The sequence below is a fragment of the Lycium barbarum genome, chromosome 6, assembly GCF_019175385.1.
Source record: "Lycium barbarum isolate Lr01 chromosome 6, ASM1917538v2, whole genome shotgun sequence".
Taxonomy (NCBI): Eukaryota; Viridiplantae; Streptophyta; class Magnoliopsida; order Solanales; family Solanaceae; genus Lycium; species Lycium barbarum.
The window spans coordinates 120837544-120864832 of NC_083342.1; the positions used below are offsets into that span (position 1 = coordinate 120837544).

Below are 27289 nucleotides of genomic sequence, written 5' to 3' on the forward strand. Positions count from 1 at the left end.
TTTTGATCCGTGATCTCAAATTACATCAATTACTCTGAAAATGATGAGTACTATAATTGACATAAACATGACCAGTTTATATAAATAAATATTTTGTGAGTAATATGACAGAAATACGATACATACTGCTATAACCCTAGTTCACAACTTTACCCTTGTTTCCAGCTGCCAGATAATTTGACACGTTTAACTACTTAATGCTAATTAATTTGAAATAATTGTATATTTCATTAAACTATTGCTATCAATTTGGTGCGGAGAACCTTTAGATCCAACTAGATCTTGCGTAATTTGTAACTTAACAAACCTTGTAAGGGATACTCCCCAAATTTATTTTGTCATTATTGTATGGATATGGCATCATGACATTTTTAAATAGAAGTTTGAAATTTAAGACCTTCTGGTCAATCAATTGCTACTTACATGGAGTAAGAACCAAAATTTATTTGTACGGGATATTTATATCAAACCAATTAATGCATGCTATGTGTTTGTACATAAATTTTCACCACAAAATCATTGTTAAATTAAAATATATTTGCCCTCATTAAATCACTTAACTGGAATTAATTAAATAAATCTTTATTGATCTAGAGATAAAAAGTTCAGCTCTCAGGGGTCGTCTGGTTGCTTCTCAAGAGGGAACTATTCATGTATTAAAACTAGCATAGTTTATATCATGTTTGGTAGCTTTTTAGTTGCATTGTAAAAAATTTAACACACCAATTATGATGTTTGATTATCGTTTTACAATTCATCCCGGTACATAACTAAAACATGAAAGTTATGCTTCAATTTATGCATTCCCTCTGTCTCAATTTTACTGAAACACTTTCCTTTTTAGTATGTCCAATAAAAAATGTTATCTTTCTATAATTAGAAAGCAACTTAATAAAATTCTCCTTTTACGCTTAAGAAATGATTTATAGGTACACAAATGTCTAAGATTTGTTTTAGACCACAAATTTTAAAAGTCATCCTTTCTTTTTTAAACTTTGTTTTTAGTCAGACAGTGCCACATAAATTGAGACTGAGGAAGTATTATTTTATGTAGCATAGTAGATGGAATAACTAATTACTCCCTTTGTCCCAATTTATGTGATCCAGTTCGAATTTCGAGAGTCAAACTTCTTTATTTCGACCGTAAGTATGGACATACAATCTTTAAGTTTTTTGAAAAATAATTACATATTTAGAAACTATATAAAAAGTACCATAAGTCACAATAATCAACAATTTAAAATATTTAAATTGCATACGAATAAATCGCGATCAATGTTTTTCTTGTTTGACTCTTGAAATCCGAACTGTATTACATAAATTGAGACAGAGGGAGTACATGAATTAGTAATACATGAATAGCTTAACTCTGCATAGTTAATTTCTACATGAATATGAGCCCGTTTGGATTGGCTTATAAGTTGCTAAAAACAGATTATAAGTTGTTTTCAGCTTTTGTTGAGTGTTTAGTTGGCCAGCTTAAAGTCATTTTGTGCTTAAAATTAGCCCAAAAAAATAATTGGGTCCGTTTGGCTTAACTTATCTAAAGCAGTTTATAAACTGTTTTTTTTAAGCCCATCCAAACAGGCTCTATCTCTATGTTACTAATTCGTGCATAACTTTAGCCAGCTACAAAATAACCCCTTAAATTTCAGATAGTTGAAACTGAGTTTTAACCAAAGCATAAGAGAGAGAAAAGAAAGAGCATAATATCCGACAGAGGAATTGGCAATTGGTATTTTGTGGAAGGGCAGAAGTAGCAGAACCCACGGTGAGTACGGACTCTCTATGAGCAAAGACACACGTTTGGATCTGTCCTATTTGCAGGGATAATGATGCACATTGGCGTAAGCAGCTATATTCACATCTCACACTACCAAGTCTTTTATGAGTTGATTTGGCAGTCAAAATGAAAGTAAAACTGTAGTCGTGAGGGTTATTTTACCTAAGAAAGTGGGGGATTTTCTTGCAGTAGAGATGGTTTCTTTGCTATAGGGCCATTACTTGTTGGAAATTGAAATGAAGATGTGAAGTTAATTACTAAATTGTTACAGAAGAGTAAGAAAGAAAGAATGACCCCTTAGTTAAACAAAACTGCAACAGCAATAGCGTAAAAAAGTGAAACAACAGGGAAAAGTAAAGAGTAGTTGCAGAGGGACAAGAAATGGGAATCAATGTAGTTACTACTCACTACTAGTTGATGTTTGAACACGCAATGCACACACGTCGAGGCTTTGACAATAAAATAATTTTTGGCTTCTTAATTACGAAGTCGACAGCACTTCAGCAGTTCAGCTGATGAAACCTAAAGTTTTTTTCCTAGCCTTGTTCATGAATCATGATTATCAACAATTATACATATGTATACACGCACATGCCTGCCCTTCAGTCCTTCACTTAATCATGTTCTTGCCAGTCTCTCATTTACTTCTCTTTTGAAAATGGACTCTTATTAGTTGCCGCCTATTCTCATTTTTGGGTCATATCTGGATATATAATAATAATGTAAATTTTCTGCATAACATTAGTACTCCTATATTTTAATGAATTAGAGTAAGTTATTTATACCTAGCTATCATTTTAACAGCTTTTCGTCGATGCCTATTAAAGAAATTTACATAAACAGTTTGATTATAAATATTTTCTCACATTATCAATAATGAAACTTAAACTCAATGTTATTTCATTCTTTCCCCAAAAGATTACCAATTAACACTTACCAACAGATTTACTCGTAATTACATAGCTATTAAGTGATCTGAATGTGTAAAAATACAAGAGTTGTGCATAAAACGTAAACTCATTTAAGAACGAAACATTGCAGTTTCTAAAAGATTAGTACTTTTCGCCCATCCATGAACCAATCACTCCTAATGATGTTTAAGTTCTAGGAACGAAAACCTCTTGCTAGAGAGTGTTTTATTTCCTTATAAGTGGACTTACTCGACATAAATTGGAATTAGTAAATGTCTAAAGCGAAAAAGAAAAATCCGGGTTAATTCAATTCCACCAAATTCTGTTCCCGATTATCTCATCTTTTGTTCAATTATTTCTATGTTAGCATAGTCCATGAACCAACCAATCCTCACGAGATATTGTTGATGTTCGTCTTTCCTTAGAAGCATTTAGGCTTTAGCTCGGTAAGCAGTTAAGCACCCACTTCCTTTCCTCATAGGCCTTAAAAACTTTTTTTTTCTTTGCTCATTTGCACTTTGTTCCTATTTTGTGCTGGTCTTTAATTTTTTTCCCCTCATAACAAATAATTTTTAGCGGGGTATAAATTTATATTTTCGTATCGTAATATTTTACAAGTTATCTCTGCTCCCTAAAAATTTATGCCTCGCTAGGCATGAGTCCGATTTTGGAGAGCCAAAATTAAAGATCATCCCGTTTGAAGGGGAAAAAAATCAAAGACCAGCCCATTTGAAGGCCGAACCGTGCAATTAAATGTTTTTTCTTTCATTGGAAACAATTTCGTTAGAATGACACCGTTTATAATAACCAATTTTGAAAAATCATTTAACATTTAGCCAGTGTTGATAACTTTCAAATATGCGCATCTTAACGCAGACACTGTATGGATTACATATATAGATTTTTTGATGTGGTTTTGCATCATCTGTTCATTGACTATGATAATGTAAAAGGAGTTTTGATTTCAGTTATCGTCTTCATCATAAAATAGGTCAACCTTACTTCAAATTGAGGATAAATTGGACTTCATACTTTTGGGTCTGAAGATAGGCTCTATCAAAACCTGGGCCTCTGTTATAATGCCAATTGCAAAATCCTATCCTGAATCTGCTTGTAAATCCGTTGTGTTTTCTGAGATGTCGTTTAGCTGGATAAGCGCCCATTTCCTGTGTCACGGGCCCTAGTAGATTTTTCTTTCTTTATTATTTTCTTAGGAAAAAAATTCTTATATCTTATGATGCTACACTATTAAACTTTTTAAGGGCATGGGAGAAAAGATTTTCTACAAGCATTTTGGGTTGCAAGTCAAAACTAGTATAGTTAACAACTAATAGACAAAGTTTGTTTTAAGCATAAAAAATACAGTATCTATATTTTATTAAAGTATTCGTCTCAATTCCTCAGTTGAAGAAGATTATTATATGGACTATATATGGAGTTCACATCTGCTTCATATCAACACACAAATTGTCAGATTTTGGTCCAGACGAAGAAGGCCTATCATAAAATTGTACAAGGGCCCTGCATCAGTGTTTCCTTCTAGTTACTGATGACTAATTTTGATATCCAAATTACCCTTTCGTCAACACTTTGCTACTTTAGTCTTTAACCCTCAATAACTTTGACTCAAATTTTATATATAGAGATTTATACGTTATGGAACATGTTAATAGAGTTTTGCAACATAAGTGACATAAGTTACACGTCCTTTCATTAATAGCATAACTTATATCAATTTTAGCATCTATATAAAATCTATTAATATGCTAGTAACAATTAAAGGAGGTCCCATAAAATCAGGATTCATCTATCCCATAATTCTCTTTGTACTTTTATTTACTAATAATTGATTTTCATTAAAAATTAATTAATTGAAATTATGTATATTATTAATATATTTGTTTACTAAAAAAATAAATATAATATAAATTAAACTATTATATATACTTAATATATATTACTACTATGCCATTTACATTTGTCGTATTATTAGAAATACACAATTTACATACATACAATATTTAATATATATTGCTATAATAACATTATATTTGCAGTATTGTTTCAAATATATAATTTACATACCTACAATATTTGATATAGGCTGCTAAAAAGAAAATAAAAAAGGACACTAGAAAACGAAAAGGACGGATTTGCCAACATAAGAAGGAAATAAAAAAGAAGGCACTGGAAAATAAAAGGAAATAAAATTTTCCAGCTATTTCTGTGCATTTTTCAAGGATGGTTGAGATAAAAGGGAATTTATTTTGAGCGTTACTTTTCTAGTTGATAAGTTATACGAGCTAACAATCTATTGGCTACTTTCTGATATATAAATTTATGTGCTAAAAATATGTTATGTCTTTTTTAATATTGTGTAATTATGTAAAGTACTCTTTTATATATTGTGTTAACAAGTGCATTAACTAAGTAAGAATTATTAATAAGTTTGAACGCCGTAACAAATTGTGACGAGTTGATCTAAGCATCTATGTGTATCTTTACAAATTAAAATGCTTTCTTGTTTAATGGTTATATATACAAACTTAAGTGGTCTTTGTTCGCAAGTAATATTCCAAAATTTATTTATGCAAAGACATGTTCCAAACAACTACAAAAGTGAAATTAAAAATGCCGTGAAACTGGTGGTAATACAATTAGCTTCTTAAGGTTCCACAAATATCTTCCAATCTTGTTATTCGTGTGCATATTGTTGTTTCTTTTTCTTTTTCTTTATGGGTATGGTGTCAAATTGATAGAGAAAAAACAATATGGTGGTGGGGGTGGGGAAGAATTGTCTTCTTCAGGTTGCACTCGAATTGATCAGACATAATTATGCTTAGTATCGTTAGTGTTTCCTTATTGATCTTATCTTAATTATTTCATCTTATCCGTCTTTGATCCAACATGTGCTTGTTTATTGGTAGGTTGTCAATTGTTCAGCCTTGTGTAGGACAGATTTTCTTCCTACCTCCATCTCCCATCACCTTCAAAATATAATTACAAGGATTAAATATAAAATCAGGGCTAGCTGTTTATTGTTGACAAACTTTAGGGAGAGCCAATGGCGAGTGGCTGATAATATGGTTTAAAAAAAAGCCATCTCATTGAACATTCTATGCTCTATTTGAGCATCAGATACTATTTCAGTAGTTCAAGAATGAACTTCAACATTTACAAATACTTATTTGACCATCAGTTATGTTTCAACTTTTAAGGTATTAGAGAAACATTAAAATACTGGTTTGAAGCATATTTAAAGTGTGATACTGATAACTTTCAAATGCTCTTCTTTTTTTCCTTTCAACTTATTGAACTAATGTCCAAAACTCCAAATAATATCTACTTAAATTAATGCCTAATATACGAATCTGGATTTGCGATTGTAGCCAAATTTTCATTGTTCCTTTTGGTACAATTATTTGATAACTTATCCTTTTTTATTTCTCTTGCAATTTATGAACCTTTTAATCTAAGGTCTAAACATCCTTGTGAACAAACTTAGAGCTTATGAAGAAAGTAAGACCGTGATCTAAAATTTTGTAAAGCTTAGGCGACAGTCTAATATTTTGTCATTTTCAAAGACTATATTTATACAATTTTTAAAAATAGCAACAAAATCTAAATAGTGACCTAAAAAGGGAATATTTGTGTAAATCAACCAAGAAAAAGGAAATAAGCACACATAGCCTAAAGAGCTTGGTAGACGTACTTTATGCACAATCTTGAAGTGGAATCTAAAAATCCATGTGTATACGGTAAAAATCGGATTTATGCTAGACCGGTGAGATCGGGAATCGAGGGAAGAAAGAAACAAGCTCGAGCATGAAGACTTTCTTTCGGACCGGAGGTATTGCACTAGAAGTGGTTGATCAGAAGAAAGCGGAGGAAATTGCTTGGTCCAGTTTCTCCATGGCCAAGTTGATCGTGGCCGTTAGTCCGGTTTCTCCATGGCCGAGTTGATCGTGGCCGTTAGTTCGGTTTCTCCATGGCCGAGTTGATCGTGACAGTTAGTCCGGGTGATCAGTTACAAAATTGCCACGCGTCAAGACCGTTCTGTTACATTGTACTGCCAATGGTACAGTTGTCAGACCGTACGGCCCAACCTTATCCTTTTAGGGTTTTCTTTATTCTAAAGTGGCTTTATGTTGTATGCGAGGCCCATAAGGCAAAATTATAAATATGAGACATTTCCCTACTTTTAAGGGTTAGTTTTTTCAAGATCAAGAACATTGTAATAGAAATTATATATTGAAGCTCTCTCTCCTTTGGTCCGGATCAGTGGCATTTTATGCTTATTCTTCCAATATAGTTAGCTTAATCATAAACATTTGTATCACGATTCGAATCACTAACGCATATGTTCACATACACATGCTATAACACGCAAATCTATAATTATTTCCTATAAACCCAAAATAAATTAAAGTTCATCCACATATCCTATACCTCACTTACAAATTCAATTGATTACCTAAATTCGGGGTAAACACCATGAGCAGAGCATGACATAGGACCTGATAATGGCCTTCACTTATAGAGTTATATGGAAGATGAACTTATCAGTGGCTTCAAAGGCCAAACGTCAATATTAAGAGTTGTCCAAATCACGGTTAGGTAGTTGAGCGGTGGTCACGGATCTGTGTGGTTGAGGGGTCTTGTAAATGTCATAGTAGTATGGGGTAGTTGAGAAATTATTGTTCCATTTATTGCTATAATCCTTGTGGTTCATGACTCATGATTTATGCCTCTTGGATCCACGATGAAAATTCATTAAGATATGCGACGAAAAATTAGATTGCTTAGAGCAGTTGATTATTGTGAAAAAAAGTTAGCCCAAAAATGGAGTGAACATTGAGTGGTAACAAGGGTAGACACTATAAATAAAGTGGGACTAATTGGGAGATTAATTAGGTTGATAAGAATAGATAAACACGAAAGATCCTATTGCATCAAACATAATGATTCTTCTTCCAAGAATGATTAAGAAAGTCAGGTAAAAAAATACGTTTAAAGATCAAAAGCGATCGTGATCTTCAAATGGTCAATGAAGTGACTAAAGATTATTTCCAAGATATCAGGATTCTATCTATGTAAATTTGGACGGGCAAAATTATTTGATACATATGTTTATGAGAATAGTGGATAGACAATGGATTAATTGAGATGTGCATAAGCTTATATGAGTATCAGTTTTGCAAAAAAGAAAAACTAAGGTACAGTAAAATATGTGAATCAGGGGACATTATTTGCCTAGTGATAACCAAAGATATTCAGATAAGCTAACACAGAGTTCAACTCCTGTAGATGTGAGGCCCAATAGAACCTTGGTGGAGCTCACATACTTGATCAGTACCCACCAAGGCCCCAGCAAGATAGAATTTGGACCATAACTTGAAAGGGCGTTTGCTTATAACTAAAGGTATATAACCACTTGCCTAATTAATCAAAGCACATGTAAATTACATAAAACAAAAGATCATTAGGTAAGGAATTGTATTAGAATAAAGGAGTGCATCTTGACCTGTCTAAGATTTTGAAATGGCTTGGCTCCAAAAGGGACCTACTCAGTATGGCATGATTGACATTATTGAGAATTATGTTTAGATAGTTAAGTAGGTATACTGGTATAATATTAATCTGGTTAACATCAAGACATAGCTTAAGGAAAAGACGGCGTGCATAATGCTTTTAAAACTAATAATTGTAACAAGCATAATGCTCATTTTTTATGATGATACCAAATACAGTGCCCAAATTATAATTTGCTTCTTGGGCTTGCCTAGATATTTTCTTCAGTCTCCCCTAGCAAAGTCGTGGTTATGGCATTTCAAGGTAGGGGTGGAAAGGGATGAAGAAAAGATTTTGAAGAACATAAATGGACTGCTTATTTCAATTATTTCATTTTCTGGATTGGAGTGCTTATTTCATATAGAATAGAATATCAAACAGGGAAAGTTCTAATAGCTGTATGGATTTTCCTCAGAAAACTACAAATTCAAACTCAATTAAATAAATTAATACCCATGAATTACTCCATTCATCTCAATTGGAGTATTTGACTGGACAAAAATTATGGAGTAGCAAAGAAAGAAGACCCTCAAGACATACACCAAAATATGTACTTAGCAAAGAAAGAAGACCCTCAAGACATACACCAAAATATGTACTTAGAAGATTATAAAAAGCACACATCTGTTACCATGTAAATTCTCTATCAGAATAAGTGTGTGAATACAAAATTATAGTTCAAGATTAAGTCAAATACGTAGTTTCTAAACAAAGAGTGTTCACCTTTTTTAAACGGATAAAAAGAGTGTGAAACGTAATTGAGAGAAGGAATACTACTTACGAGCTTATGACATAGGAGCATGAGGCAATTCAATGACAAAAAAGGTAAAAAAATCTAAATTGCAATTTCATTTGGGCAATTTGCACGATTGGTCTTTAATTTTTAGCCTTCGCTTAAAAAGTAACTGAAAGCATTTTGAGGTTCCATGCTTAAAATCCAACAGAGTAAAAAATAATAATAATTTCAGAGACGGATAAAATTACATAAAACCTATACCGAAGACGCCAGACTTTTTGTTAACGCATAACTAAAAATCTTTCGGAGATGGGTCAATATCATAATTATGCAGTAGCCGAAACCCAATCGACCACTATCTGGATAAAGTTAAGGACATATCCGACATTTCAATGATGATAACAACCGATCACGTGACATCCTGATCAACTCAATGTTCACAAGCCAGGTGGCTAAAAGCCAAAGGTAGAAAGACGCCGGCTTTGTCACGTCATCTTATCCTTATATACGTGCTCTTAAATCGAACCCTTCTTTTCATCTCAGATCTACCAGATTAAAATCTACGGCCAATAATCAATCTTATCCCACAAATCTGCTCAATAAATAACACTCCTCATGGCTTCACTTAACTCCTCAATAGAACACAACAATACGAGAAGGTTCTATCTGAACGGACATAGTAGTTTTTTGTTTTTCTGTTCCTTCTTCTCTTAACGTGAGCCGATTTCGCTAACTTGCGCCATGAGCTTACTTGACAAGCTATGGGATGACACTGTTGCCGGTCCCAGGCCAGATAGTGGTCTGGGGAAACTCCGGAAGTATTCTACTTTTAGCCCCCGTTCATCAAATTCCGGCAAGGGTACGCTTTTGTTGCTATCTTGCGCCGGTGTTTGTTGATCCATTAATAGACGAATCAGTATTTGTTGTAATTCGTTTAGCGAATCTGTTTTTTTTTTTTTTTTTTTTGTTTTTTGCGTCCAAAGCAAGTCTGAATTAATAACTTATAACGTACTATTATATTTATACACTTATATTGATTTGTACGATATAATAAAATCTAGATCGATGGTTGATGTTACATAATTTGACGTATCTGTTGTTTTCGTAAGGATCTGATCATTAAAGGTTAACCCTGTTCCGACTAAATTTGATGAAGTTAACTCAGACAGATCAATGACTTTCCCCCCTTTAATAAGTACTAGATGATAACTTATCAAAAAAAGAAGGAAAAAAGGCCATTTTGATAGAAAATTCTGAAAATTTTTCCGTTACCATAAATATATTCGATTCTGATGGAGCATTTTTTTTTCCTTTTTTCTTTTTGCTTCAGAATCAGAAGTTTCTACACCGAGATCCTTCACTGATGAAGCAAGTGAGGACGCGGTGAAAGTGACCAGAAGTATAATGATAGTAAAGCCATCTGGCAGTCAGAATAGAGACTCACCTCCCGTTTCTCCTGCCGGTACTACACCTCCGGTATCTCCTTTTGCCGGTAAGGTGTCATTTTTTGGGGTAAATCATTTTATTAATGGATAAAAGAGAAATTTTAAAGTTAAAATTCTTTTTAAATATAGAAAAATAACAATTTTTTAGACACCTGTATCACATATGAGTATTTTGACTGTAACAATTTCAATGAACAGTCACTCTTTTTTTTTCATTTTTTTAAGGTTATACGATTTCGGAAGATGATCTAGAATTCAGTCGATCACCTTTATTAAAAGTCGATAATAGAGTAAATTGATAATAGAGTGGTTCTTCTAGCAAAAAGTGATATACGTTTTATTGTAACATTTGTTGATGTACCTCATAATTGAATTGTACAAAGTGTCAAATGTCATGTTTCACCTGGTCGTTTAAATCGACCTTTATTTGGGTACAACGAGGAAGAGTTTAATTGTGGTTAGTGCAGTGAGATTTGTGGAACTATCACATGTTTCCGATCTTGCTTGTTCCTATAACCTGTTTTCCCGCCGCCACCTTTGCCGGATCGTACCATTAGAATAATTGCTTGATTCTTAACTCTAAGTGCCCTCCAGGAAAGGGGGAGAATTAGAGATCTAGAAGAATCTTGTAAGGTTATTTTTGTAAATTTAGTTTTAGAATTAGAACAATAATTGGGGTGTATAGAGTCAAGGGGCAAATGTGTAATTTTGCGGATATTGACACATTTTAGCGGATAATGCGAGGCAATAATGCAGGCCATTAGGTGGATGTGATTATTTTAATTTAGTGGTGGTCCCTGAGAAAGTGATATCCTTCCTAGAGTCCACTGATGTGTTTAAAAGACAAAATTGGTGTTTTGCCACATATACGTACTGAATACTGTGCATGGCTCTGCTTATTAGCTTACACATATAGCCTATAATTGAATAACTAGCTCTCCTTATACCAGCTTGGATGGTGGTCCAGTTTACTTTGATCCTCCTTATCCTGTTACTCGGCCCACGTTGCCATTTTGGTCAAAACATCAAATTTAGAAATCAAGGACCTAGCCCGACCCCTTTCAAAGAGACGTATCTATCTGTGCGGATAATATATGCTGGATTTCTTATCTTTTTGTTTTGTATAAGAGTGTAGTAATTGATTACCTATGATGGGGAATCGAGACACAATCCTAGAGGGAACGGAATATTAGTGGCGGACAATATACAGGGATTTTCTACTAGCTGGTCTGTATATTCTTTGATTTCTCACTCCCTTCCCCTTCCTCTTTTCCAGCCAGATAAATATTACAACCATTTGAGTTTTGATAGTTTTACATCTACTGGCATTGATTCCATAGTTTATGTCGGAGTTAGAGGTGTTATCTTATTGTTTTGTTAGAAATATTTACTGTATTGGTTAGCTAAGTGAGATCAAGGCACAATTTCAATGGGAAAAGATGTAAATTCATTGTTATGTGATAGTATTTAAAGGTTCTCTACTAGTTCATGTATTCTTGGATTCTGCTCCCCTGCCCTTCTCTCACACAGTAAGATAAACATTACAACCAATGACGTCTGTATTTCTTACATGGAACAATGCCGAATCCCATAGTCTATATGCAGGAGTTGAGTTCATATCATATGGTTAGAGGCAGAGCCAGAATTTGAAGCTTGTGGGTTCGGGATTCTAATTCGTTTAAGTGTTCTAAATTAACAATTTATACATATTCAATGAATTTTTCAACACAAATACAGGATTTAGATCAAAGTTACTGGGTTCGTCCGCATCCCCGACTACCATGCTAGCTCCGCCCCTGCATATGGTTTTAGTAAAGATATAGTTGATTCTCACCTATCACGAAAGTAATTGATTAACGTAGGAAATGTGAATGACCTAGCCACACAAGGGCTGTGGTTTTGCTGTCTGCTCAATTTTAGTGTTGCACTTGCATGCCTGTGGCCACACATAGCAAAGTGTTCAATGCATGATTGCAGATAAATTATGAGGTCTGGAATGGTTCTGTTTACCTAAAAAGAGTACAGTTACATTTGTTTGTGGTTTAAAGAATACGTGAATTGATTTGTTATAAATAATGAATAAATAGCTAATAATAAGTACGAAAATCAGGCCAGTAAGTCAATGTAAAGCATAGATGAAATAATTGAGCTTGGGCTTGTATGATTCTCAGAGAGAATTTTTTGATAAGTTTTCCTTCAGTGGAGCACTTGCATGCCTTAGCTTTTGATAAATAGGTGTTGATCCAGGGTAAAAGAATAGTAAAAATATGCAAATTATAAAGGCTGAATTGCATAAATTAGTGTAAGAATGTGTATTTCGATGATCTTTACAGTGAGATATTAGGCCCCTTTTATAGTTGATAATCATCGGATTTGAGCTGTAAATCTAGCTTAATAACGGAAAATAATGGACAATAAATGCTACTTTAATTCTGAAGTGTTTTAACTTTTGCTACGAATCTGGACCGGTAATGTGACGTTCATCTTCCATAAATGACTCGAACCAACTAGTATGGAAGAGTTGCTCCGGGTTTATTTGGGATTTCTTGTTCCGACCAGATAAAATGACTAAGTAACGTTTTAACTCTTAATTGCCACGTGTTCCATTCTCATCATGCCACTTGTAGAGCTTTACTTTATCATGTATACCAGTTCCGTTTAAACTTATTAGAATTTCAGCTAATTATCTTAAGAGATGCAGAGATCCCAGTATTAGCTTTTGATTCACTTGGATTCAAAAATTGACCTTTTGCATTAGAATTAAAACTTTCAGCGTTTGATGGCAGAGTGCTCTTGTAGAGTGGGAGACTAATTATTATTTGATGTGTGGTGATGATGATCAGGTTCGGCAGGGAGAGACGCATATCGGTTCCGCAGGCGATCAGCATCGTTCGCATACGAGAATGCCAATGGGGTTGGACCCAGAAGCCCTCGTCCTCCTTACGACCTGTGAGATATAGTCGAGTTTTTGTTTTTTTGTTACCCCTCTTGAGGCAGCTGAATGTACTCGACATCCTTGACATGTTCCTGGTTGAGAATGTTGTGTTCTGTGGTCTTGTAACAGGTGGTGTGGAGTGTGCTTAATTTTGTATATAGTGTTAGTGGTGTTTATGTTGTGACGAAGGTTTAGCATAAGCTGCAAGCAATGAAGTTCGTCATGTAGTCTGCTTTGTATCCGAGGTTTCCTTTTTAATGCTATATTATGGTTTTCTTGTCTTGGAAATGTTGATCACAGACCTTTCACTTTGATTGTTTATTAGTTAATCAACGTACAGTTGGTCTTTTGTGATGGCGAAACAAGAAACAAACATCTCAACTTTAGTCTAATTAGGACCCAATGGGTGAAGAGAGAAAGAGGGTCACGCAAACGAGTTGGAGATTTTATTGAAGATTTTTGTCAAAACACTTTTCTAAGTTGATGTCATCGTTGGCATAATGAGCCCAGTTTCTTCGTTAGAATTGGAAAAGTTGCCCGTCTCTTACGATAATTAGATCATTAATTGCCAAATTGACGAGTAATACTAGAGTCTGGCGCTGCTTAAAGGGGCACCCTTTTCAACCAAAAATTTCAAAAGAGGTATTGGGCTACATGATAAATTAAAACGGGTTAAATGGGTTTATCATATAGTCCTACACGATTTATCAAAATATTAATGGCTTTCCGTCTGTTCCGTCTTCACTGAATTAAAAAAAAAAATGTTAGCCAAAATAATTTTTGCAAATTGTGTAGGGGTACACCATTTGCCTTAAATAATTTTGGCAAATCGTGTACCCCTTGCGACATGGTTCAACCAGTTCTTAATACGATGCTTCCTTCACTAAATGTAATGGATATTTTTTTTTTTGAAAACTGGTAATGTATGTAATGGATCACTTTAGTGCTTCTTTCTACTCTTCTTCCTGTATAAACATCACATGCTTATCTAAATGTGCATTTATTTTATTATTTTCCAACTGAACTTCAAGGAGCAACTTTTCACCTCTAGCTTCCCAATTTCTCTCTCAGGTCATTTTCTTTAGTAATGATTAAGATGATGATATTCCTACTACTAGGAATAGAATAAGTGGAAAAGGAACTAAGACAGATCAAGACGAATTAGAGTCTTTACTTATATAGCAACTTTGTTGCTTCTGAATAGATTTTCAGCTTAAAGCTAGTGATCTCAGGGAGAAGTAGGTAAAGAGAAACAATATGTTATCTGCTGGTAGTGGATTTCTTAAACAAATCCAGAATACTTAATGTAAGGTAACTTTCACCGGAACTATGTGCTATAAAAGAACCAAATGGTTTTCTGGGGAACCATTTAGGCGCCGAACTCAGTAATACATGTTCAATATCTGAATTTGGAGTAATGAAACAAAAAACAAAAGAAGGAAAAAGAAAAGTGGATTTGAAGCGTTAGAAAAAGGATACTTATATCTTCCAACTGCTCGAACTGAAATAACATCAAATTGTTAGAATACATATAATATTAAGACCAAAAATAGGACTTGCTTGGCTTAGAGGCACGTCAAGACATTTCTTGAAGATAGTTGGAGTGTCTCCCATGATCAAACGGAAAAACAAATGACAACTCTATCTTCGGGATTCAACTAAGCCATACAACAAGTAGCATTTAAGAACGTTGCTCTTCTATTCGTGAATCTGTGATTTCACCTTATGATCAATGTCTCTCAAATATTTTCAAGGGAAAGTGTTTTTGGATTGCTTTATTTTACAAGAAAAGAAGAACTATTTATAGGATAAATGTTCTTGTAAGAAGAGTTTTCTTTTAGTAATAGTTATTAATAGGTTCATGAATTTAACAAATAAATAACTAACTTTCAAGAACCTAAAACGTAAAAGACTAAATGAAGTGAAATTTATGAATTCACATTCATCCACTTTGATGATCAAATCTCTTATCAAGTGAATTGTTTAAAAATTAATTGAAACATTTGTTCCAACATGAAGAACAGTAATAAGAAAGGCCTATTTATTGAAATTATTGAATGATTTGCCATTTCCCACACGTATGTTATTTGCACTAATTCTCCTGCTCGTTTTCTCATAAAACAACATCGTCCAGATGGCTAAATTAGAAATGTAGTTACAAATGTGTTTGTTAGAAAATATTGCTCGTTCAATGCCCTATTACACCATGGAGAAGTGAGCACTGAGCGACTAGTGGTATTTAGTAATATTGCAATACGAAGACTTAAAATTCTTAAGTCCGCAGTTTGGTCTACCATTTCAGTTGGGTACTTTCTCGGAAATATTAAGGAAGAATATGAGTGATTCATTCGCGTTATGTAACATTTTTTATTCAAGCAAAGCATGTCTTAATCAAGTAAGATGCCAGTTTCTTTTTTCTTATCTTTTTTTGGTTAACATCTTTCATTCTTAACCATGTTCCATCACTTTTTGTTGCTATGTGTTATTAACTTTGCGACTTAGTCCAGCTAAAGTGCCGGTCATACAAAAAGGATTTCTTATTTTATGCTTAAAATAAACTTGAAATATTATGGTATGAGAGGATAAATGAGAGGTGCATGAATGCTTGACTTGGACCCAACAGAACGATGACTTCTAAAATCTACGGATGCCACTTTCCGGTGACCAAATTAGACAGCGATGGCTTGACTTTGTACCCGATAGACTTTTAAAACCTTTGGTTATTCCTATTATGAACGTAGTTTAGATATCAAATTAGGCATAATTTCATATTTCTTTTTGATGTATTTTTATTTTTGATGTTAATTATACAGATCTAAATTTATTGAGATCTTGGAGTACTTTTAGATAACTCTCTCGATGTGGTATAACCAGTTCAAGGATTAGTTATACTTGGATAAACAAATAAAATGACAAATTGTGCTTATCTTTTCAATATTCTCAAGGTTAAAATTGAAAATAAACTCTGTCTAATTTATTAAAATTAAATACATACTTAAATACATACTTTAAATTACAAATCGTATACCTTTCATTTTTAATGCAATGAGCCAAATAATTTTTATATTATTACTCCATAATTTACAACTCTTGCATTATGATTTTAGCATAACTTCATCTGTGAAGCGGATAATTCCTAATTGTACTTTCATACAAAACTTGCATATTACAATTAAGCTCATGCGAATTCGTAGAATAAAACAAAGTTATATTCACTAACATATGCTACTACTCTTTTTTTTCTTTTTTTTCTTTTTAACACTTATTGTTGTTTAATATTTCAGGACGTTGATTGTTATAGAGACATAGATGGAAAATACATTTTATGAATTTTATTGAACCTAATATTTCTTATATTAAATCCAGAAAAATATCTTGAATTGAATAAATATTAACTTCTGAATTCATAATTTATAAAGTACGGAGTTTAATTCTAAAAATCTTATCATAAAGATTCAATTAAACCAATTGGGCATAAAATCTAGATCACTCTCAATTAGTATTATAGTTTTCAAGTTATTAACTACTCCATACCAGCTTTTCATAAAGAATCAGTTGTAGTTGAGTTTTAAGTAATTTAATTGTCTAAATTTTTTTGCACTTAATTGAACTTAAACTCAAAAAAAAAAAAAAGGAATGAAGAAAACGGTGGTTTAAATAAACAGGGAAGAAGTGAGAAGGAGAAGACAAGTGGGGAATGAAGGATGGAAATAAACTTGCAATTCTCTTTGCTACTGTTGTTGGCAACATCCCTTCACCTTCAATTACACTACGTATCAGGTACCATCCCTAATCTTTCTAGCTTTTGCGTAACCAAAAGTCAAGCCCTAGATACAAACTATCCTTAATTTTTTACCTTTTTAATCTTGTTCAGATTATTTTCTTGACTTAATAAATGAATGATTGTAGTAAGGAAATCCTATTCAATTTGGCAGTTAATTTGCTGATCGAGCTATATTGGGTTGTGAATATTTTGATAACCTGGTAAATGTTTTGGATATATTTACTTCCAATTTATAGTGGTGGATTAGTTTAATGGTAACTGAGTAGAGTGTAGAGTCCGATTTTTTCTTGATGTGATTTACTCTTAACGAGTATTTCTTAGTAGGATAAATGGTTCTCTTTTTTGGTTTTTCTTGGGTGGTAAAAGTAAAATATTAAATTCTTCTATTTTGCTTTTCACACTGATCTCTTTCTTTTTTGTTTTGTTCAACTATCTAATATATTTAGTGTTTTCTGAGAATGCAAAAGTTGAGCTATTCATAGCACACCTCTTATACCTGGGTGCAGAACTTTGGGATATGGGGCTCAAATTTGATTAGTAGTATGTGAGTATGTTAGTCTAATAAAAAAGTATATATCTAGTCATTAATTTTCACCTTTGCACACAAATCAGAATATGAACATAGTTAATTCTTTTTCCATCTGATAGGCATTAGGCCGGTATACTGATACACAATCAAATTCACAACATTCAAGCTTTAGCTGCAATTCATATCATTATTAGTGAATTAAAAAGAAGTGCCTGGCATGTGGCAGTGTTCTGTGGTCCTAGATCATGTGATATTCATTAACGGTGTCAAAGAAGTCGTGCAAAAACTGATTGAAGCATCAAATAGAGGTGGAATTTCCCTCCATGCTAGAGTCAGATGGGTAATGGGAGGTTTAACAATATCCAGAAATATCGTGCAGAGAGAGATAAGAGGAGATGCAGATGCATTCTAGGAGTTAGAAATTATATTTTCAGCTAACAGGATTGCTTTCATGTTGGAATTTACGTGAAATATGAACCGTAACATTCCTGTTTTTAAGTAAGATGCTTATTATAGAAGAATCAATACAGACAGGTCTTAACTTTGCAAAATAAATATTCAACACCTTTTATCGGAATGGAAGACAAAGTGTATGTGCAGTTGGTCACTGATCTTGTATTATAGATAATAAGGATTTTTTTTTTGGGTAGGAATTTGAGGCTAGACGTATCAACATCACCTAACATATCTAATACAAGTGTTATACTTCCGCTAGCCAGCAAAAGAAAGAAGCACTATTGTGTTATGCAAGTCCCCAGAACTTCATTTGGTTTGGGGGGAGTGAGTGGGTGAGCGTGGGCATTAGTATGCTCTTTTCCTCAAAAGATTGCTTTTATCATCTATACATCTAGTTATTGACTTATTGGTTTTGTGCAGAGGTATAGAAAGATATAAACTGTTTCTCATCTTCCAAAGTGGATTTTTATTTTCACTGGAATGATGTTTGAAACACCTACTTGTGTTATTCTTTATTCGACCTTCTAATTTCCAGTTTGCCAAGAGATTCCTTTGATCAGCGCTGGACTAAGCTAAAGATATCATAGACACTCATAAATGCACCGTTGTTTTATATGCCTAGCAGCTGTAGGAGCTCTACTGTTGATTGCACGTCTTTGGAAAGTGGGCTTTTGGGGCTCAATGCAGGTCCAAAATTTGGAATTAGAGGGTTCTTTTGTGATAAGTTAGAGATTGGTCGATAGTATCTGTGACAAATTGTCTGTTTGGTTCGTTTAGGAATTTTTCCATTTTCATTTATTGAGGAGTCTTTTCTTTATCAGTCTTAACGAGAAAAAAAGAGGACTCTAAGACTCTTGAAGTTGCACAGTTCCTCACCTGTATATGAGAACTTTCTTTGACGATAAAAGTCAATTGCCTTGGCACTTCCTTTTGGGACTATTAGCTATAACATAGGAAAAAAACATGCATTATTGGAATTGCAGAGAATTAATTTTGTAAAGTTGTGGTTTTCTTGTCTTATTCGGGCAACACCAATTTTTTTGTTAAATTGGTAACTTAGGGATGTCATCAAAGTTCTTCGTGGCAATTTATCGGGTGAGGAAGAAGGATCGCCGCATGATATTCAGTGACTTAGGTAAAACATATTGTAATGTCAAGCAAAGTCCTATGGTGGGTGTTGGAGAAAAAAAGAATGCATATTAATATGTAACGCCATAAAGTAAATGTATGAAGGTGCTGCCACTTATGTGAGAACAGTGGTAGGAGATAAAAAGGAGTTTTCCCTTACTGTGGGTGATCCAGGATTTGTTTTGTGCCGTATTTGTTTACCTTAGTTATGGAGGATCTAACTAAATTTGATGGTGTAAGCTATTTGCAGACAATATTGTGTTAATTGACAAAACTAGTGAGGATATCAACCACAAGTTTGAACTATGGAGAAGCACTCTAAAGATAAAGGTGTTGAGATAAGTAGATTAAAATTGAATATATGCCAGCATAATAAGAGTGGAATACAGTGAGATTAGATGGATTCGCAGTGCGTAATGCAAACAATTCAAATACCTAAGCTTGATCCAATATAAAGGAATGATAGATGAAGATATAATAAGGGAAAGTGTTAGTGTGCTACCGAAGTATTATGCAAAGGATGATATAGTAGTAAATGCTGAGCCTCTAAGGTCCAACATATCAACAAGATGATATGCCACAAATATGTGAATACTAACATGGATGTACGGTTATACAATATTAGACAAGATAAAATGATTCGATAGCATGTGCAAGTTGCACACCTAGAGGATACAATTAGAGAGGTCGCTGGAGATGGTTGTGCTCATGTCCTACATCTACTACAAGATGTACTTGTCCCTGGGTGTGAAACATTGTGATTGAATGTGTTAAAATGAGACGAGGTAGACCTAAAATTACGTGGAAGAAAGTTGTATCGAAAGACTTACAATCTCTTGAAACCCACATAGACTTAGCGAGAAATAGAGATAGTGGAAAAAATAGATCCATATAGGCGATACTGGTTAGTTTGCATTAAAATCATGTTGGTATGCTTACTTTAGGTTTATTAGCAGTCTTTCATCTTGTTAGATATCAGTATGCCAACAGCAAGTGTAGAGACTCTTTATTGTTAGAGAGCATAAATTATTGAATATTGGATTGAGAAGGTTCTAGCGGAGCGACATCAATGATGATTCATATTTCCGACTCCAATTAGGTTGAGATTGATGAGCAGATGTTGTTTAGGTATGTCGTAAAAAATTCAACTGATTTTAAGAACCTTGAAAAAAAAAAAAAAAACGGAATTTCTTTGATGATGTGGGGTCAGGTCAATATGATCTGATTATGAATACAAGTCAAGAGTATTAATTGATAGAAGGATCTTAAAAAGAATTTTGATGGTCTCAAAAAAATTTAAGATTTTTATTTCTAGCATCTACAATTCCAATAACGAGTCACTGAATCATTTAACTACAGGTAAAGATGGTGGAGTTTGCATTTCTCCTGGTGGCCGCTTTCCTCGATTTTCAAATGAAGGAAGACCTCCAGGAAAAGTAAAAAAGGGCCCAAGAGATTTGAACCTCTGCAGGGTATTTCGCGGAAAAACTTGCTGCGATGTCACGCAGACACATCCTGCTTTTATATCCATTAGGAGGCTTGCTTCAACTGGAGAAGCGAGCCAGGAGTGTTTGCACTTATGGGAAATGTTGGAGTGTTCAATCTGTGATCCACGTGTTGGTGTGCAGCCTGGACCCCCTGTTTTATGCCCCTCTCTCTGTGACAAAGTATACCAAGCTTGCTCCAACGCGTACTTCTCCATTGATGCTAAGACACAGGTTTGTTTAGAGGTCCAGTTTGTTAACAGATTTTTTAGATGAGTTATTCATCAATGGAGTATCAGAGTCCACCAAATAACAAGCTTTGGATATTTTGATTTGGTATGTTGGATCATATCGACTGTGTCTCAAAATGTTTTTTGCCCCTTTGGCTGAGCTCAAGGCCAATGACATCAATTATTTTCTCATCATGTTGGTACTTGTTAGTTATTGACATATTTCACATCTGATTAGAAGTTACATGTCAGGTTCTAGCACCCTGTGCTGTAAACGACTTTGTTTGTGGTAGAGCATCCGAATGGATCTCTAATGGGACAGAGCTCTGCCGCGTTGCAGGTTTTTCTGTGAAGTCTTTGTCTGATGATCCAGAAGAAGTTTCTTGCTACGGCGGAAAATCTAGTGTGGATTATATTGCTGATTCGTGGAGGACTTCACGATCCAAGGTGCAAGAGAAAGCGGACAATTCGGGTTTGGTGGAAGATTTCAAGCAATGGGTGGAGGACATGACATTTAATGAGAGAATATCTTGGGCTGTAGGAGGCATGGTTCTTACAGCAGGACTTCTATTTACCAGGTGAGGCAACTCTTTTTAGTAGTTATTGTCAACTTGTTGTAAAGAAAAAAACTCCCCAGACCCCACGTTGTGGGATTTCACTGGGTTGTTGTTGTCTTGCAAAGAAAAAAACCAAATAAAGGAAAAAGAAAGATAAATAAAGAGGATCTAATTTTAAGCTTCGTGGACTCTCTCTGGCATTACATGTAGTCTTAGAATGTTAGTTGTTACTAAGAGCTGTATAATCATGTGGCTGATCATCAACGTATTTGAAAGTTTGATTATGTCTGCACACTTACGATGCCATCCTTCATTGTGTAAATTTACTTTTATCATGCAGTCAAAGGAAAAGCCGTAGGCAACGCCAGAAACTAGCAGCCCTCCAACGTACTGCCAAGAAATGGGAAGGAAGGGGGAGCCCGAGATCTCTTACAAGTTGAGGCAGCCGAGAGGGAAGTTAAAGATGATGACCAACTCCTTAGTTGAGAGGAATTTCATCTTGTTAGTTGTTACTGTGCTCCAAGACAACGTCAACGATGAATACAGGTTTAATTGTTATTGTACTTAAAAGTGTAAACCAGTGAAGAAAGTTTTGGTCCAACTCTAATGTCTCTGCCTCCCTTCACGGAAATCATATTTCTGAGAGGTTTCTCTTTGACTTGATCAAAAAAAAATCGAAGGCAAGTTTGATAACATGGAAGCAGCTGGAACATACAGCCATTTTAGTTCCCTTGTGATAGCATCAAGTAGGTTGGATTGAACGGTGCATGCCCACGAATCAGATTGCAGAAAAGTAGAAAAAGATCGGTTATGGTGCTTAATTTACACTTCGCTTTGGAGTGATGCCAATGCTGTGTGGTGCTTTATTTAGGAAGACCGGGTTTCTGGAATTTGATATAAACACCTGATAAAATAACCAAATCATTTACGCGGATCTAAATAATTTTTCCCGCTCACAGCAGATTCTGGGAATTGTTACGCTGCATTATTGTCACAAAAAACTTTTAAAATGATTTTTCAATTATGAATGACTAGTGGTAAAAACTATGGCTACACTATTCTTTAAGACTGTATAACTATATGGTTGCAATTCCAATAACTTGAAAAGGACTAGTAAGCGACCGTTTGTCCATAAGCATGAGTATTGGCAAATAGTACATGTTTGGCTATCAGTATTTACGAATATACTGAAGTAAGCTGTTTGAAATATTGGTTACATATTAAAGTTGTTTGAAGAGTATTTCAAGGGGGAATAATGGTTACGACACAACATTTTTCAAGTGAAATTCACGTTTAAACACAACTTCAATGTTTATACACTCTTTTTCAATTTCAAGTATTATCTTTTTTAACTTCAACCAAATAAATTAAATAATTCAGACCTCCACAGAAAATGTCAGTAGTTTGAAAAGAGCTTAGTAGTATGCATGCTTGCCACCTACAACATTTATGACACCAGTCCCATTCAGTCCCTTCACTTGCTGCCCAAATAGAGAGGCATGGGCCACAGATGAGGGTAATGGGTTTGTAACATTTTCACTGGCTGTTAAGTTAGAATAGACACCATCCTCATCATCAAGTAAGTCAAAATTGCAGTTACAAAATGGTTGTGTTATCATTAAAACAAAAGATTCATGAACCGTAACCTTGCAGAATTTGTAAACTACTGGACAGTAATGCAACTCATTCTCAATCAATAATTGTCAAATTTGAGTGCTAGTAAATACAGGAAGTAAAACAAAAGGTGTCTAAATTAAACAACTGAAACATCTTAGGTCTTCTGAAGACACGTTATGTTGCCGATTTACAGATTTCTTTTTTCCTTTGGCCTATCCACAGTTCCAAAGCCAAAAAGGTATTTGGAAAGGATGGCTTGTGTCAATAACAGAATATAAAATGTAGTGCTTGTCATTCTTCGCTATATACTGGATATATCTCCATGTACATTTTCTACTGTATCAGTTCCCTCCAACCTTAGGTGGCTGTTCAAAAGAAGGAAAAAAAAAAAAACAATCGTAAGATATCTCGTAGAATCTCCACTGCAAAAACTTCCCAGGACTTATAAGAACTCTTCATGTCAAAATCACGATAGTAACTTGAAATAACATGATCAAGATTATCATACCTTCTTAAGGGGCAACTTTGAACTGCTAGTTAATACCGGTTTCAATATTTCAAAGGAGCATACAAGTTGCTCATCAACGCTTAATAGGGCACCTGCATTATCGAATTCCCCACCGTAATTGGGAGCAGAAAATAGAGTCACAAGTCTTCGCTTAGCAAAGAATTCATATCCATCCTCCACCACCTAAAACAAAACTTTAGGATTAGAATATATTCGAAACAAATAAAACTTGAACAAACTGAAATACTGATGGCTTAGAAGCAAAGCCAACAACTACTACAGAAGTAAAATTATTGAAGTGCTTCAACAACAACTGTTGTTCAGAATTGCCCCAAATATTCAAAAAGAAAAACAAAACTATACCAGAACTATTCATGTTATAAATTTGACAATACTTTGCTAAATGTTGAGAGTTTGTAGAGCCATAAAGCTTGAAATGAAAAGAAATTTTCCATGAGAAACGTATGAAATTCCGTAGCATGGGCTTTTTTAATAAGTGGACAAAATAAATGCCTGAAAAGCATTCACCTGCTGATAATGAAGGCTAAAGTAGGTGTTTAAAGTTTTCAACGTTTAACAGCGATAATGAAGTTTTAATTTTTTTGAACAGCCAGAATATGGTTATACCTGATGACCCCGGCAGATGAGGTCTAACTCATTCTTAGCCAAAAATTCAGCAACTACATCAGGTCCAAAAGTACAAGAAACACCTCGATCACTATCTGACCAACCCTTAATTCTAGGGTCAGGATCAGCCCACAGCAGATCACACAGCAAGCCGCCATCTGGAATCTCAGCTGGCCGCTGGATTTCGTTTATTTGTTCCAGATTTTTTAGTTCTGGAGAAATTCCGCCATGCATGCAAAGGATCTTTTCATCAATAAGTGCAGCAACAGGCAAACAATTAAAGCAGTCCGTGAATATCTTCCATAGCCTAACATTGAATCTCCTTTTACATTCATCATAAAATCCATAGACCCTGTTGATTTTTGCATCTTCGTGGTTCCCCCTTAGAAGGAAGATCTTGTCAGGGTACCTTATTTTGTACGCCAGTAGCAAACATATTGTTTCTAAACTCTGCTTGCCACGATCAACATAATCCCCAAGAAAAAGATAGTTTGCTGAAGGAGGATAGCCACCATATTCGAAAAGTCTTAATAAGTCTTGGAATTGCCCATGTATGTCACCTGCAAGGATGGCAAAGGAAAAAGATAAACTTACGAGAATATTAAGCAGCAGACGAGGAGAGACATTATGACATCCCAATGGAAACAAAGTGTTCTATGCAAGCAAAACTTTTCAAGAATTTGATAACTATAGCATCAGAAAGAGCCTCCAAAAATTACATTTGAGATAATCAAACATTTCACAGACACCAGAATTTGGCAGTGCAAGTCTATTAACATCAAATTTAACCAATTTTGAGTTACATCCGTTTTCCTACATAACAGCAAGGATACAGAGGTACGAGCCTATAGAACAGATCATGTTCAAGTAAGACCCTAAACAGTAAACCACAAATTATCTAGACAATAGTATATAAACCAACTCTAGCATTGCATAGCTATCTATGAATACTTATCCTGTTATTAACCAACACGTACCTTCAGTCTCTCACATGCTCATTGTATAGGCAAACCTTTTAATCTAATAAATATCTTATTTTTGTACAAGCACATCAATCTTTTCAATCCAATATATCATACCACCCCAGCTTTCTAGGTCACAACAGTGAATCAGAGACATCCATTTATTTAAGGGCAGAGGGTGGAATAAACCAGATCTTTTCTTAATCATCAAAGAATAATCTCCCAAAGCATAAAGATCCAATTTTTACCAATCATATGACAACAAAAGATAAGACACACAATCACATATACAAAGATCCTTCCACTTATCCTGCATGCTGAAAAAATGCTCAACATTCTCTATTATCTATGTTAACAGAAGCTACCAGGTTCGCTCGAACACCACGGTTACAAAAGAAGAAGAAGTTATGTTCAACATTCAAGATATGCAATTCATCATCAATACAGCCATATATCAAGATACAGAAAAAACATAAAAACAAAAAAGAAACAAATTTACCCAAGATAAAATGAAAAAAAAAAAAAACAGACAAACCACAGATCCTAATGGGGGCACGAATCCTGAGGAGATTAGGCTGAGAAAGGAAAATCTGGCGAGCATTAACACAAAGCTGTCGGATCTCAGCCTCAGATAGCTGAACTTGTTTACCTCCCTTCTCTTCCAATAATCTCCTTATTATATCATCCAAAACACCCTTTTCCATCAACCCTTCCATTCTTTTTTCTCTCACAAAAACAAGAATTCCCTCTAATCTATCAAGACTCTCTTTCTTCCTAATCTAATACAATTAAAAAAAAAAAAAAAAACAAGAAACAAAGACTCAACCACCCAACTTTCCCCTCTTGACAAAACAAGAAAAGGGTATTGCGTATAAGTAGGAAAACAAAATGGATATGATTAGAAGAAAAGGGTGGAAAAGGCTTAAGAATGAAGGTAAAAAAAAAGGGGTAATTGTATTAGAGGTATGTTGTTGTCAATGTTGGATGCGTGCTATGCTCGTCTCTTCTCCTATTATCTCTCTTTATTTTTCCTCCATTCTTTGTTTTTTCTAAAAGTTTTTTTTTTCTTTTGTATGATCATTATTAAATTTAGTATGAAAATGTGGCAACTGCCAAGAAGATTCAAAACGGTTGAAATCTTCAAATTAAAGAAAATGGGATTTCTAGGACTGTTGTCTGTTTTCTATAAGGCGCGGCGGGCACGATAGTTTTGACCGAAACACAACATGACTTACATACACGTGCTCACTTCGTGGGAATGATGTATCAACCTCTGTCTTTAGAGCCTGTTTGGATGGGCTTATCCCTATAAGTTGTTTGCAGCTTATAAGTTAAAAAAAATAAATTGCGGTAGTCTAACCTATTTTTTTTGGCTTATAAGTTATTTTTAGCTTATAAGCTGCTTTAGATAAGCTAAGTCAAATGAGCCCAATTATTTTTTTGAGCTTATTTTAAGCACAAAATGACTTTAAGCTGGCCAGCCAAACACTCAAAAAAACTGAAAACAGCTTATAAGCTAACTTATAAGCCAATCCAAACGGGCTCTTAATGGTGTCTCTATTATTTCATTTTGTTTTAACATAAAGTTTTAAATATTCATTAGACTAATATTATGAAAATACGAATCTACAGTTTTAAACAATTGATTAGAGATAAAATTATCAGAAGAATGGTATTAGTTATTGCTCCCTCAGTTTCAATTTTTTTTGTCATAATTATTATTTGGAGAATCAAAATATATTTTCTTTGATCATAATTTTATCAAATATTTTGAATTATTAATTATTGTGATTTATAGTGTTCTTTATGTAGTTCCTGAATATGTAAATTTTATTTCAACAAAATTAAAAATTCTATATTAGATTTCACACCAAACATTAGTTAGTTTGACCTTTGTACTCCGAAATCTCAAGTAATCTAAATTGAAACGGAAGGAGGATAACATTTCTGAACCATCTAAAAATGAGGGTTTGCAATACAGATTCGAACAAAAGAGTTTTATTTTTTAGTGCCGGTTTCATTACAA

At 34.2% G+C, this 27289-nt stretch overlaps 3 protein-coding genes across 4 annotated transcripts; 2 read left to right on the top strand and 1 right to left on the bottom strand.

Moving 5' to 3' along the window:
- Positions 1–9625: 9625 nt before the first annotated feature.
- LOC132645977 (dormancy-associated protein homolog 3) lies at positions 9626–13669 on the top strand. 2 transcript variants are annotated; one of them, XM_060363275.1, is made up of 3 exons: positions 9626–9860; positions 10332–10513; positions 13290–13669. In XM_060363275.1, the coding sequence occupies exons 1-3, from the start codon at positions 9743–9745 to the stop codon at positions 13404–13406; spliced, it is 417 nt and encodes a 138-aa protein (XP_060219258.1). In that variant the 5' UTR covers positions 9626–9742; the 3' UTR covers positions 13407–13669. The 2 variants fall into 2 exon arrangements, with proteins under 2 accessions (XP_060219258.1, XP_060219259.1); XM_060363276.1 differs by having other exon boundaries at positions 10332–10493.
- A 3277-nt stretch (positions 13670–16946) lies between these two features.
- On the top strand, positions 16947–22242 carry LOC132645979 (folate-binding protein 1). Its single transcript, XM_060363278.1, has 4 exons — positions 16947–17161; positions 20638–20996; positions 21245–21570; positions 21890–22242. Exons 1-4 carry the CDS (start codon positions 17086–17088, stop codon positions 21987–21989), a joined length of 861 nt encoding a protein of 286 aa, XP_060219261.1. The 5' UTR covers positions 16947–17085; the 3' UTR covers positions 21990–22242.
- Positions 22243–23223: 981 nt separating this feature from the next.
- LOC132645978 (serine/threonine-protein phosphatase PP1 isozyme 9) lies at positions 23224–26407 on the bottom strand. Its single transcript, XM_060363277.1, has 4 exons — positions 25799–26407; positions 24302–24861; positions 23675–23857; positions 23224–23531 (listed from the first exon to the last, which is right to left on the bottom strand). The coding sequence occupies exons 1-4, from the start codon at positions 25977–25979 to the stop codon at positions 23508–23510; spliced, it is 948 nt and encodes a 315-aa protein (XP_060219260.1). The 5' UTR covers positions 25980–26407; the 3' UTR covers positions 23224–23507.
- Between the last annotated feature and the right edge of the window lie 882 nt (positions 26408–27289).